The 14,436-nt window shown below is 47.1% G+C and overlaps 1 protein-coding gene across 5 annotated transcripts in view; it reads left to right on the forward strand.

Annotated features, from left to right (window-relative positions):
- ARMC9 (armadillo repeat containing 9) overlaps positions 1 to 14,436 on the forward strand; it is a 181,235-nt gene that overhangs the window by 132,291 nt on the left and 34,508 nt on the right. For 4 of the 5 annotated variants that reach the window (XM_025405229.1, XM_025405232.1, XM_025405230.1 and 1 more), the window contains one exon: positions 4,505 to 4,609. The exons of the other annotated variant lie outside the window; for it this stretch is intronic. In XM_025405229.1, coding sequence (XP_025261014.1) covers positions 4,505 to 4,609 — 105 coding nt within the window. The remainder of the gene's footprint in view (positions 1 to 4,504; positions 4,610 to 14,436) is intronic. 5 annotated transcript variants of the gene reach the window in all.

Consider the following 14,436-nt stretch of genomic DNA (forward strand, 5'->3'; position numbering starts at 1 on the left):
GATAAATGCCCAGGAGTATAATTGCTGGTTCTATATAGTTGCATGTTTACCTCTTTAAGAAATTGCCGAAATGTAGCTGTATGTTTAGCTTTTTTTTTTTTTTTGACTCTGAGTCTTGCTCTGTCACCCTGGCTGGAGTGTAGTGGCATGATCTTGGCTCACTGCAACCTCCGCCTTTCAGTTTCAAGCAATTCTCCTGCCTCAGCCTCCCAAGTAACTGGGATTACAGATGCCCGCCACCATGCCCAGCTAATTTTTGTATTTTTAGTAGAGACAGAATTTCACCATTTTGGCCAAGCTGGTCTTGACCTCCTGACCTCGTGATCCACCCACCTCGGCCTCCCAAAGTGTTGGGATTACAGGTGTGAGCCACCGAGCGTGGCCCCAGGATGTTTAGCTTTTTTAAAAATTGCCAAAATGTTTTCCAGAGGACCTGCGTTATTTTACATTTCCGCCAGGAATGTTTGAGTGATCTAGTTTCTCTGCGTCTTTGCCAGCAATTGGTATTGCCAATGTTTTTTATTTTTGCCTTTTTTTCTTTTTCTTTTTCTTTTTTTTTTTTTTTTTTTGAGACAGGGCCCCACTCTGTCACCCAAGCTGGAGTGCAATGGTGCAATCTCAGCTCACTGCAACCCCTGCCTCCCGGGCTCAAACAATTCTCCTGCCTCAGCCTCCAAAGTAGTTGGAATTACAGGCACGTGCCACCAGGCCCAGCTAATTTTTGTATTTTTAGTAGAGACGGGGGTTTTGCCATGCTGGCCAGGCTGGTCTCAAACTCCTGATTCAAGTGATTCACTTGCCTTGGCCTTCCAAAGTGCTGGAATTACAGGCATGAGCCATTGCACCCGGCCTATTTTTGCCATTTGAAGAGGCATGTAGTGATATCTCATTGTGGTTTTAATTTGCATTTCCCTAATGGCTAATGATATTGGACATCTTTTCATGTGCTTATTGCCATCTGTATATTCTCCCTGGTGAAGTGTCTCTTCATGTCTTTTGCCCATTTTCTAATTAGATTTTTTGGGTATTTTTGAATGTTGAGTTTTGAGAGTTCTTTATTTATTTTTGATACTAGTTTTCTGCTGGATATATAGTTTCCAAATACTTTCTCCCTGTTTATAGCTTTCCTTTTCATCTTCTTAAACGGGTCTTTTCACTGAGCAACTTTTTAAATTTTTCGATGAAATTCAGTTTATCAGTTTTTTTCCTTTTATGGGTTGTTCTAAAAATGTGTTAGTTTTACATTTAAGTCCATGATTCATTTTGAGTTGATTTTTATATAAGATATGAGAATTAGATTGAAGTTCAGTTTTTCTCCTACAAATGTTCAATTTCTCCAGCACTATTTGTTGAAAGAACTGTCCTTTCTCATTGAATTTCTTTTGTACCTTAGTCTAAAACCCACAGGACATACTTGTGTAGGTCTGTTTTGGAGTTCTCTGTTCCATTCCATTGATCTATGTGTCTGTCCCTCTACCAGTAGCATACAATCTGGACTACTATAGCTTGAAATCATGTAGATTGATTCTTCCCATATTGTTCTTCTTTTTCAAAACTGTCTTAGTGTATTCAATTTTCTTTTTTTTTCTTCTTTTTTTTTTTTTTTTATTTTTGAGACAGAGTCTGGCTCTATCACCCAGACTGGAGTGCAGTAGTGCAATCTCGGCTCACTGCAAGCTCCACCACCCGGGTTCACGACATTCTCCTGCCTCAGCCTCCCGAGTAGCTGGGATTACAGGCACCTGCCGCCACGCCTGGCTAATTTTTTTTTGTATTTTTTTAGTAGAGACATGGTTTCACTATGTTAACCAGGATGGTCTCAATCTCCTGACCTCGTGATCCGCCCACCTCAGCCTCCCAAAGTGCTGGGATTATAGGCATGAGCCACTACACCCGGCCAACGTGTTCAATATTCTTTGCCCTTTCCATATAGATTTTAGAGTAATCTTACTTATGACTACAAAATCTCTTGCTGGGATTTTGATAGAAATTCCATTACCCCTGTAAATCAATATGGGGAGAACTATGTTGAGTCTTCTTGATTCATGAATGAGGTGTGGTTCTGTATTTATTTGAATTTTTTATTTCCTTTTTCTTTTTTTTTTTTTTGAGACAGAGTTTTGCCCTTTTTGCCCAAGCTGGAGTACAGTGGCGTGATCTCCGCTCACTTCAACCTCCGCCTCCTGGGTTCAAGTGATCCTCCTACCTCAGCCTCCAAGTAGCTGGGATTACAGGCACCCACCAGCACACCCGGTTAGTTTTGTATTTTTAGTAGAGACAGGTTTTCACCATATTGGTCAGGCTGGTCTTGAACTCCTGACCTCAGGTGATCCGCCCGCCTCAGCCTCCCAAAGTGCTGAGATTACAGGCATGTGCCCCCGCGCCCAACAGATTTCTTTTTTTTTTTTTTTTGAGACAGAGTCTCTCTCTGTAGCCCAGACTGGAGTGCAGCGGCACGATCTCGACCTTGGCTCACTGCAAGCTCCGCCTCCCAGTCTCACACCATTCTCCTGCCTCAGCCTCCTGAGTAGCTGGGACTACAGGTGCCCGCTACCGTGCCTGGCTAATTTTTTGTATTTTTAGTAGAGACGGGGTTTCACCGTGGTCTCGATCTCCTGACCTCGTGATCCGCCCTCCTTGGCCTCCCAAAGTGCTGAGATTACAAGCGTGAGCCACTGCGCCCTGCCGACAGATTTCTTTCATTAGAGTTTTGTAGTTCTCAGCATACAAATGTTGTACATGTTTTGTTAGATTTATGCCTATTTCTCTTTTTTTGAGCAATTGTAAATGGCATTATATTTTTAATTTCAATGTTCGTGTTCCTTACTAGTTTATAGAAATTGATTTTATAGGTTTTTCTTATATCCTGTGAGCTTTTTGAACTCGTTACTTCTAGGAGGGTTTTTGTGTGTGTGTATGTGGTTTCTTTGTAGATTCCTTATTTCTACACAGACAGTCATATTAAGTGCAAATAGGGATCGTTTTTCTTCCTTTTCTCATCTGTATGGCTTTTATTTGTTTGCCTTGTCGGGACTCCTTGCAGGGACTCCTTCTAATTACTGCCAAGTTTGAGTAGAATTCCAGGTTCCACGCTTGGCATGGTTGACACCAGTTGATGGGGGGTCCTGGATCCCCACTACGCCTCCACTAATGCCTCCCTGCCTAGAAGGGACAAGAGTACCCCGTCACTCACTGCGCCCCACACGGCTCCTCTGACACCACCCCAGGAAGGATGTGAGGGGCATCTGGTCACTGCCAAGTGTGGGTAGAAGTCTAGGCTCCCACCTGGTCTTCACTTACATTGTGGGGTAGGGGCCTCCTTACCGCCCACCAAGGATAAAACTGTTGTCTACTCAGCCTTCTCTGGTATCACCACCTGGGGTGTTGGGCTGTGCAGCCCAGCCTGGTGAGGGTACAGCTGGGGCTCCTGAGGCCCTTGCTGGCGCAGGTGGGAGTTTAGCTACCATGTTTTCTCCAGTGTTTATTTCCTAAAATTTTCCTGTCATGCCAGCCTTCCCCTGTCCTGGTCCTTTGGCTAAAGGAAGCAGGCTTTGGGGGACTTTTTTTGTTTTCAACATTGACATTTCTGGTTGTTGGTTTCTTGGGCTCCAAATGTTGCATATACGAAACAAAAAGAAAACCCAGGCAGCCTGGGTAACCTGGCAAACCCTCGTCTGTACAAAAAAATACAAAAATTAGCCAGGTGTGGTGGCATACACCTGTAGTTCCAGCTACTTGGGAGGCTGAGAAGGGAGGATTGCTTGAGCCCAGGAGGTCAAGGGCGCAATGACCTGTGATCATGCCACTGCACTGCAGCCTGGGTGACAAGAGTGAGACCCTATCTCAAAAAAGAAAAGAAAACCCAGGGACGTCACCAGCTGTCATCCTTGGGTCTCAAGGCCCCTAGGCAGTCTGCCTTCTTCTCTCCATCTTTCAGGGTCACCTTATGTTTCTTTTATAGGTAGTGTCCAGTGTTTTTGGTTGTACGCAGTGGGAGGAATATGGAAAGGAACATCCACTCTGTCTTCCCAGAAGCAGGACAGTGCTGCCCTTTTTGCTGAGTCTTGTTACTTACTGGCTGTAAACTTTCTTGAGACGAGCAAACCTATTCTAGAGTTTCCGATCCCCCATAAGGCCTGTGTATATGAAGGTGCTTAATAGTGACTGATTGACTGTTCATATGGTGCCTTGACCTCACAGAGAGATAAGTTCTGAGAACTGTGATTAGGAGAGACTTTAAAGAGCCTTCTAGAACCTCCGCACACCTAAGCAATGGAGGCTCCCAGCTTCCTGAAGAGGCTGGTTGGCCTTGTCCCTTTTGTCTTCATGGAGAGGTTGGGAACAGAGGCAGACTACCCCTGAGCCCCCTTGGAATATAAGCCTTCAAGTTGCTGTGGTTGGCTGAGGCCTTCTTGTTTCATGACAACTACACGTTCTGGGGAGCCACCCCTTGGGAGCTTGTGGCAGGGTGTCCACGGCATTCATCCCATGTCTCCTGAAATAGGAGGACCATGACATCATGGAAGCCGATCTGGACAAAGACGAACTGATCCAGCCCCAGCTCGGAGAACTCTCAGGAGAGAAGCTTCTGACCACGGAGTACCTGGGGGTAAGTGCCACACGAAGGGTGGGGATCTTGAAACAGAAAGGCCAGATGGACGTGGATGGATTTCGTGTTTTCAGTGACACAGAGGGCTTAGTTTGGTTTGTTACCATACTGTGTTTATGAGAAGGTCCATGTTGGCCAGTCTTCTCTCAGTGGCCCTGAAATGCAGTGTGGCCCTAGCTGCCTGTCACAAGTAGACAGGCATATGGATTGGGGAAAGATATAACTAAAAGGCACATGCCAGGGGCCTTTGGAACATCAGAAGGTATGCCTGACCCCAGTAGCAATCGCCTACCATCCCACTTTTTAATTTCTGCATGCCTTTTGTATTGGAAGGGAGTACTGAGGTAGACTTGGAAGTCATTGGCGCAGAGGTGTTGACTGAAACCATCATAGCCCATGAGGTTACCCACTGAAGCACAGTGTGGAGAGAGAGTGGGGGATGAGCAAGGAGGGGCATTCCGGCAGTCAGGATGGGAGAAAGGAGGGGACCCAAGAAGGCCAGAAAGTGAGTAGTCGCGGAGTCCTCAGGAGAACTGAAGAAGGTCATGGAAACAGAAGGGAGGGGTGTTTCAGGATGGAGCCAGTGGTCAGTGCAAGCATCTAAGAGGCCTGTGGAGTCACCATCTGGGATGGGGCCTTAAGCTGACCTCTGAGAGCTCCGATTGGCTTGGATGCTCAGCCAGCTCCAGAACCACTGGCTTACGACCCACCAGCTAAACAAGGCAGGGTGTGAGTCGGGAGGAAGCAGCCACTCCTCAGGAGAGGACAGCAGTGCCAGGGCCCGCAGGTATCTCAGAGCAGGTCGGGGGGACCAGGTGGGATGCTGGAGTGTAAGGCTCTGGAAGGGAGCAGCAATTGCCGGGAACCAAGACCAATTCAGACTGAAACCCTTTGTGGGACAGCTGAGCACGTAGGGTAGAAGAGTCACTAAAAGAGGCTCCTAGAACTTTGAAGCTGGCGGTTGCTTCGGTCAGTTGTTTGGACCCCAAAGTCTCCTCATAGCCAGCAGGTTGTTGTTGGAGAAGAAGAGTGGAACCAGTGTCTCAACAAGTGACTGGCACAGCCAGAGCCTTGGGAAGGAGAAAGACGATGCATGCAGGTGGCCTGAGCCTTTATGGGAGCAGGTGGAAGCAGAAAGTGCCTGCCAGGTCCCATTGCCACCCCCCAGCCAGACCCTCGGTACCTCCCCAGAACACTGGGCCGCCTGGTCACCTGGCCCTCATCGCTTCCTCATCGCCTGTGGAACTTCAGGAGTTCTAAGCTGGAGTGCAGTGCGTTGTGGTGGGACTTCAGGTTGGAGAGACAGCCACAGTCCAGACCATGTGGCTTTGTAGGTCATGGCAAGGGTTTTAGATTTTATTCTATGAGAGCTAGGACGCCACTGGAGGTGAGAGCAAGGAAGTGACTTGGTTTGACTCATGTTCTAACATATCCACTATATTTTCACTCTGTGAAGGCAGGGATGTGACTGATGGAGGCTGGGGGGCGGGGAACCACCGCGACCCCTTTCAGGGATAGGAGCTGCTGAGCCAGTAGCTGCCATTCCTTAGAACATCTCGAGGATCAAAGGAGTCTAATTGGCTGTGGAGCTGTTTACATTAGGTCGAGCAGGGAGGTGCTCAGGAAAAGTCAGAATTGCACCCGTCAAGGTTCCAAGTTGTTGATGGAAGCCTAAGGCGTGACTAGGCCTGTGTCTCCCTTTGGAAGAATGCTGGCTTTGTCAGAGACGCGGCTCCATATGGTAGGATAGAAGCATCTGCAAGACACTTCTGCTTCACGGGCAGGCGGTGAGGAAAACAGAGGAGGCAAATTGGTGGGGCTTCCTCAGAGGGCACGTGGTGATACCTGTTGAGACCGCGGTGCATGTACCCCTGACCACACTGCCGCACAGGCAGACACGCAGGCAGGTAAACGTGAGCAAGGATGTCCATTTGCAGCCAGGTCAGACAGAAGCTTGAATACAGTGCTCAGTTAATAATTTAGAGGACCTCTCCCCGGTGAAATGCCATGGGGGAGATCTTCTGTTGATATGGTAAACATTTCAACAACAACAAAAAAGCAAGGTACAGAACGTGGTGAGACTGCTAGTTTAATCATGCAGATTGGTGAGGCGCAAAGACACAGAGCTTTCAAATCAGTCAGTAACCCCGGTGTAATGGCATCTGGAAATGATACCATCTTACCATGATACGCAGTTCTAAACCTCCTAAATGTTTATGGATGACGCTTTTACTAGAAGGAAGCCGTGGGTGGAGATGTGAGTACTGAGAAACACAGAATCCGCTGTGTAGATGGGAAGACCCAGTACAATTTGGTATTTCCCATGGCTGCAGTAACAAAGCACCTTTAACTGCAGACTTAAAGCAGCAGAAATTTATTCTGTCTTAGTTTTGAAAGGCAGAAATCCAAAATCAAGGTATCGTTAGGGCTGAGCTCCCCACAAGGACCCTGTGGGAGGACCCTTCTTGCTCTTCCAGCTTCTGGTAGCCCCAGGCCATCCTTGGCTTGTGGCTGTGACCTGCCAGTCCCTGGCCTGCCTTCACATGGCATTCCCCTCTTCTGTCTTTTGTAAGGACACTTGTCCCCCGGGTGACCGAGGATAAGTTCTTCATCTCAAGGGTCCTTATTACATCTACAAGGGTCTTTTTTCCAAGTAAACTCATTCACAGTTTCCAGGGGTCAGGACATGGGCATAGCTTTTGGGGCCCACCATTCAGCCGACCCCACCAGGTCACCATAGGATCTCATGAATATTTTGATTAGAAAATGTAATGTGGAGCAGTAAGCGCTGAGGCCAGACGCGTGCTCCCAGCACTGCCCCCGTTCATGGGCCATCCCCCACCGCCCTGTCACTCGGTCTTGTGATCTGACATTGCCAGCCTGCCAGCCTCTGTGTGCCAGGTTGGGGATCTCAGAAGATGGGATCCCACCTTGCCATGCCCTTGCTCTTGTGGTGCATGAAAGGCCTGTAAATTCACATTTTTGTTGCGTTTTGTGTGTGTGCCAAGCTGAGGAGCTCTGACCAAGATAGAAGACATTTCACTGGAAAATATGTGCCTGAAAGTCGTGATCCAGGCCCCTTGTTCTGATGTACTGGGTACATCGCAGATTTGTCAAGATGAGTCTAAAGATGTTGGCTTTTTGAAACATTCTGTCAGAAAATTATATTCCAAAAGCTTTGATTGAACCTGTGCCATCTGCCCAACATAGCGGAATGCCGAAGAGGCTTAAGACACAGCTGTTACCTTCAAGAATTTACAGAAGGCGTCAAACAGCTAAAACTGCTTTTGCTGAGCGGTGTAGATAACAGCTAGGAGTGGTCAGTGGCCGGCAGGTGTGATCCTGCAGAGTGAGGGCCTGTCCCAGACCACCGAATCTGGGTTAAGGATAGAGTCTAGGCCCTACACTGTACCTCCTGACCATAATCCCAGGAACCAATCATGGTGCACGCCAGTAATTTAAAAACCAGCCAGCAGCTTGGGGGTAGGGGTGGAGGTGCAACTGGAGCATCCGCCAGAGTGTTCAGGGATGAGAGAAAGCTATTCCCAGGATCCTGGACCAGTAGCCCACCCCTTCCCTGCAGGGCCACACTGCTAGTCCCCACCCTCCAGGTCTCCCACACAGCTCCTCTGCCCTGCAGAGCACAGGCTGTGAAAATGCTGAAGAGCACGGCGATCTCAGAAAGCTAGTGACAGAGAACAGGTCACTCTTCCGAGGCTTGCAGGAGTAGCAATGGCCCCGTGAGATGTGTTGCTTACTCATAATTCTAGTGAAGCCCTGTGCTGTTCTCCCATAGGCTGTGAACGTCAGAGTTCAAGACTGCTGACTTTCCTCCCGCTTCTCTGCCTCTAGCATTTGTGAAATTTTTAGTGCCATGCATACTGTGCTGAGTAATCAACAATGCCTCTGGCCGGGCACGGTGGCTGACGCATGTGATCCCAACACTTTAAGAGACGAGGTGGGAGGATTGCTTGAGCTCTAGAGTTCAGGACCAGCCTGGGCAATGTAGGGAAACCTTGTCTTTACTAAAATTTTTTTTAAAATTAGCCAGGTATGGTGATGTGTACCTGTAGTCCCAGCTACTTGGGAGGCTGAGGTGGGAGGATCACCTGAGGCCAGGAGACGGAGGCTGCGGGGAGCTGTGATTGCACCATTCACTCCAGCCTTAGAGTGCAAAAATAAATAAATAAATAATTATTGTAAAAATACATAAATACAAATACAAATAGAAAACAATTCTTCCTAAGAAGAATGCTCTGACTTAAATAGCTCCATCACCTGAGTTAAAGGATATAGACATTTATGACAGAATCATGGAATCCCAGTTTTTTTTGCTTTTATTTCAAAGTGACCTTTAACAGTAATAGGCAAATCTCAGATTAATTCAGCACATGCCATGGGCCAAGTCCTGTGCTGACTGCTTCACACGACTCCATTTGACTGAATCCTCCCAGCAAACTTACGGGGCATCTTCCACTAGTATCTGCATTTTATAGAGGAGGGCACTGAGGCTGAGAAAGGCTGAGTTGCTTCCAGGTGTTACCTGAGCCCACCTGCCTTTTACCGCTCAGCCGGGCCGCCTTGCAGCAGCACTGGCCGTTGTCAGGTGAGTGGATTCTGTACTTGCAAGTTGAGAGAGCTCCAACCCGTGTGACATATCCGTAATTACTATATGATCTGTGTTTTCATCACAGACTCAGTTTTGGGAGAATGTCTATTGTGAATGCGAATTGCTCCCTTTCCACACTTCCTTTCCCTCCATCAAGTGAGAACCCAGATTCATTTAGTTTTCCTAAGAATCCCCGAAAGAGCTGGTTAAAGTGCAGGTTCCTGGCCCCACCTCCAGAGAATCTGAGGCTGTGGCAGTACCCCAGGAGTGGGCATTTTTATTTTACCCTGAAGTGGTTCTGAAGCAGGAGTCTGGGTCCTGGAGACTTGGCCATTTGGACAGAACTCAGGGTGTTAATGCAGCCGCCCCCAGCCTGTCTTCTGCAGCATGGCACCGTGCAGAACTGAGGCCCTCCTAGGCTGGGCTCAGACCTGGGCGAGCACCTGGAGTCAGGAGAGGGCCCTGGAATCCTGCTGTCCCCTGTCCTGCTGTGCCTAGAGGGGCAGAAGCATGAGGTGGCTTGCAGCGCACCTTGAGATCTCCTGCCCCTCTCTGCTCACAACAAAAACCAAAACTAGAGGAGAAAAGGCCTGTATTTCCAAATATTACTTTTAGGGTTTTTTTTCACATGTGTCTCCACTTTGGGGCATTTCCTAATCCCTTTTCAGTCAATTATTCCTGCCCCATGTGACTGCAATGGTTGAAGAGCCATTGCCTCTGCTTATTAGGGGATTTGTTGGAACTGACTCAATGTCTATATTGTTTTTTGTTGTTGTTGTTGTTGTTGTTGTTTTGAGACAGAGTCTCGCTCTGTTGCCCCAGCTGGAGTGCAGTGGCGCAATCTCGGCTCATTGCAACCTCCGCCTCCTGGGTTCAAGGTTTCTCCTGCCTCAGCCTCCTGAGTAGCTGGGATTGCAGGCATGCGCCACCACACCTGGCTAATTTTCGTATTTTTAGTAGAGACGGGGTTTCACGGTGTTGGTCAGGCTGGTCTCGAACTCCTGACCTCGTGAGCCACCACACCTGGCCTCAATATCTATATTCTTGTACATTAAAACACAACCAAGCAAGCAGGGAAAAATCCCAAACCCCAAAATATCTTGAATCCTTTTTGTTTGCCATTTGTTTCTTATTTTCTAATTACAAAAGCAATGTATGCTTATTCTAAAAAGTCAAAGTAAACAGAACATAGAGACCTATCTCTTGTTATCTTTCCTTATCAGTTAGGATTGGGCTGAGGTGCAAATAGCAGAGAGTCCTACCTTATCAATCCAGCTAAAAATCCTGGTGTGTGGGGGCTGTCAGATCCCAGGCTCTTTTCATCTCTTACCTGCCTGTCAGAGGGGCAGATTCAGACTTTGTAAGGCCTCCAGCTTAGAAGAGCTTGGGAGACCTTCTCTAAAATAACAGAATATAAAATCTGATATAAAAATGAGTGCTTGGCTGGGCGCGGTGGCTCACACCTGTAATCCCAGCACTTTGGGAGGCCGAGGCAGGCAGATCACAAGGTCAGGAGATCGAGACCATCCTGGCGAACATGGTGAAACCCCGTCTCTACTAAAAATACAAAAAATTAGCCGGGCATGATGGCAGCACCTGTAGTCCCAGCTACTCAGGAGGCTGAGGCAGGAGAATGGTGTGAACCTGGGAGGCGGAGGTTGCAGTGAGCCAAGATCGCGCCACTGTACTCCAGCCTAGGCGACAGAGCCAGACTTTGTCCAAAAAAAAAAAGAGTGCTTATGTGGAATGAGAATTATAAAATAAATCATAGTGAAGTTCACTTTTTTTTTTTTTTTTTTTTTTTGAGACAGTCTTGCTCTATTGCCTGGGCTGGAGTGCAGTGGCGCAATCTCGGCTTACTGCAGCCTCCACCTCCCAGGTTCATGCAATTCTCATGCCTCAGCCTCCCAAGAAGCTACAACAACAGGCATATGTGCCACTACACCTGGCTAATTTTGGTATTATTAGTAGAGACGGGGTTTCACCATGTTGGCCAGGCTGGTCTCGAACTCCTGGCCTCAAGTGATCCGCCCGCCTCAACCTCCCAAAGTGTTGGGATTACAGGTGTGAGCCACCTCACCTGGCCCCAATTCAGTTTTTTTTGTTTGTCTGTTTGTTTGCGACAGTGTCTCACTCTGTCATACAGGCTGGAATGTGGTGGAGCAAACATGGCTCACTGTGGCTTCAACCTCCTGGGCTTAAGCAATCTTCCCACCTTAGCCCCCCAAGTACAAATTCAAATTTTAAAAATTGAGAGATAACACAAACATTGTAAAATCTAGAAAAATAATGTTTATATTAACTAGCTGCTTGGCCAACATCTCATAGTTTTTCTTCATATATCTTTTGTTTTATGCCCTTTGATTGCTTCTGTATATGGCAAATTGGTAATGTTTTACAAGCATAAACATAAAAATGTAATGTTTTTGTCTACATACACGACGATGTTTTTGATGTTTTCTACCGAGAAAGAAAAAAAGATTAGTCGGCCTTTCCTGTAACATATTTGATCAAATTTTCTTAATATTGATTGATTAAAAAACTTTGTTTTGGCCTCACATTTAGTTCTTGGTAATGCCCTGTAAATCTTTTTACTTAAAAAATTACATGTATAGGCTGGGCGTGGTGGCTCACGCCTGTAATCCCAGCACTTTGGAAGGCTAAGGCAGGCAGATCACAAGGTCAGGAGTTCCAGACCAGCCTTGACAACATGGTGAAACCCCGTCTCTACTAAAAATACAAAAATTAACCGGGCATGGTGGTGTGCACCTGTAATCCCAGCTACTTGGGAGGCTGAGGCAGGAAAATTGCCTGAACCTGGGAGGCACAGGTTGCAGTGAGCCGAGATGGCACCATTGCACTCTAGCTCTGGGCGACAGAGCAAGACTATGTCTTGCAGGAAAAAAAAAAAAAAAATATATATATATATATATTTAAAAGACAAAAATTTAAATCAACACCTGTGGAAAATAATTTAAAAATAATAGAAAATGTTTATGTAAATTTTTGTTTCATTTTGTTTTGTTTTAGAGATATGATGTCACTCTGTCACCCAGGCTGGAGTACAGTGGTGCAGTCATAGCTCACTGCTGCCTCAAACTCCTGAGTGACGATCCTCCTGCCTCAGCCTCCCAAAGTGCTGGGATAACAGGCGTAAGCCACTGTGCGTGACCGTTTTGTTATTAAATTTGAGAAAACCATCCTCAAGTTTCTTCCATAAAAACACTAGGCTGGGCCGGGCGCGGTGGCTCAAGCCTGTAATCCCAGCACTTTGGGAGGCCGAGACGGGCGGATCATGAGGTCAGGAGATCGAGACCATCCTGGCTAATACGGTGAAACCCCGTCTCTACTAAAAAATACAAAAAACTAGCCGGGCGAAGTGGCGGGTGCCTGTAGTCCCAGCTACTCGGGAGGCTGAGGCAGGAGAATGGCGTGAACCCGAGAGGAGGAGCTTGCAGTGAGCTGAGATCCGGCCACTGCACTCCAGCCTGGGTGACAGAGCAAGACTCCGTCTCAAAAAAAAAAAAAAAAAACACTAGGCTGGGCGCAGCAGCTCACGCCTGTAATCCCAACACCTTGGGAGGCCGAGGTGGGTGGCTCACCTGAGGTCAGGAGTTCAAGACCAGCCCGGCCAACACAGTGAAATCCTATCTCTCCTAAAAATACAAAAATTAGTTGGGCGTGGTTGCACATGCCTGTAATCCCAGCTACTTAGGAGGCTGAGGCAGGAGTAATCGCTTGAACCCAGGAGGCAGAGGTTGCAATGGGTCAAAATCACAACACTGCACTCCAGCCTGGGTGACAAGAGTGAAACTCCGTCTCAACAACAACAAAAGCGAAACACTCTACGGGGAGGCAAAGTTTTACCTTTATCCCCTAGGATTTTTGACTGGGCCTGAGAATCAAATTGATGTAAAACAGATTCACAGGAGAAAAGCACATACATTTCTATAAGTTTTATGTGACGTGGAAGCTCTCCTAAGGAAATGAAAGGGAAAAGAACTGGCAGAACCTAAATGCTTTTAAACTAGGTTGAACAAAGAGGGGCAATTGTAGAAAAGTTACCAAATTATGTGGGGAGGCTAAAGGAAGATAAGAATCATGTTACCCAGGTCTGTTTGTACAGAATTCTCTTAGCTCTGACAACATGTGGTTTTTTCTCTTGGTGCCCGGAGAGCATCTTTCACATGCGAGTTTTTATCTCTTGTTTTCAGGAAGAAAAGAGGAAGATTAGGATGTCCTTCTTGTATCAAGTGCCTTTACCGCAAAATAATCCTAAGCCAAAGTGGCATATTTTGGAATGGCATATTCTGCCACCGCTTAACTGTAATGGGGGGGCATTTGACATTTTCTTGCACACTGATTATTCACAAATACTCTAACAACATAGAGAATTACTAGAGGCCATTTCTACACCAGGACAGATAGCAGTCTTTTGACTACGCGTGGAAGGTACTGTGAGTCTTGGAAATTTTTCCCACTAAATCTAAATTAAGGCCGGGCACAGTGGCTCACACCTGTAATCCCAGCACTCTGGGAGGCTGAGACAGGTGGATCACCTGAGGTCAGGAGTTCAAGACCAGCCTGGCCAGCATGGTGAAACCCCATCTCTACTAAAAATACAAAACTGAGCCAGGCATGGTAGCACATGCCTGTAGTCCCAGCTACTCAGGAGGCTGAGGAAGGAGAATTGCTTGAACCCCAGAGACAGAGGTTGCAGTGAGCTGAGATTGTGCCACTATACTACAGCCAGGGCGACAGAGCAACACTCTGTCTCAAAAACAAAAACAAATGTAGGCTGGACATGGTGGCTCATGTGTGTAATCCCAGTGCTTTGGGAGGCTGAGGAATGAGGATCACTTGAGGCCAGGAGATCAAGACCAGCCTGAGCAACATAGGAAGGCCTATCTCTACAAATTAATTAATTAGCTATGGTGGCACACGCCTGTAGTCCCAGCTACTTGGGAGTCTGAGGCGGGAAGATCACTTGAGCCTAGGAGTTCAAGGCTTCAGTGAACTGTGATTACACCACTGCACTCCAGCTTGAGTGACAGAGCAAGACCTCGTCTCAAAAAAAACCCACACACACATAAAATGACCATTTGACACATGAAGTTCCATGAGTTCTGTGGTAACTCTGCCTTGATATCTTCATTCACATGCCTGTTGCCTGTTGATCATATGATAGGTACATGTCCTGGCACAAATCTGTGATAAA

This window comes from Theropithecus gelada, chromosome 12, assembly GCF_003255815.1.
Source record: "Theropithecus gelada isolate Dixy chromosome 12, Tgel_1.0, whole genome shotgun sequence".
NCBI classification, from domain to species: Eukaryota; Metazoa; Chordata; class Mammalia; order Primates; family Cercopithecidae; genus Theropithecus; species Theropithecus gelada.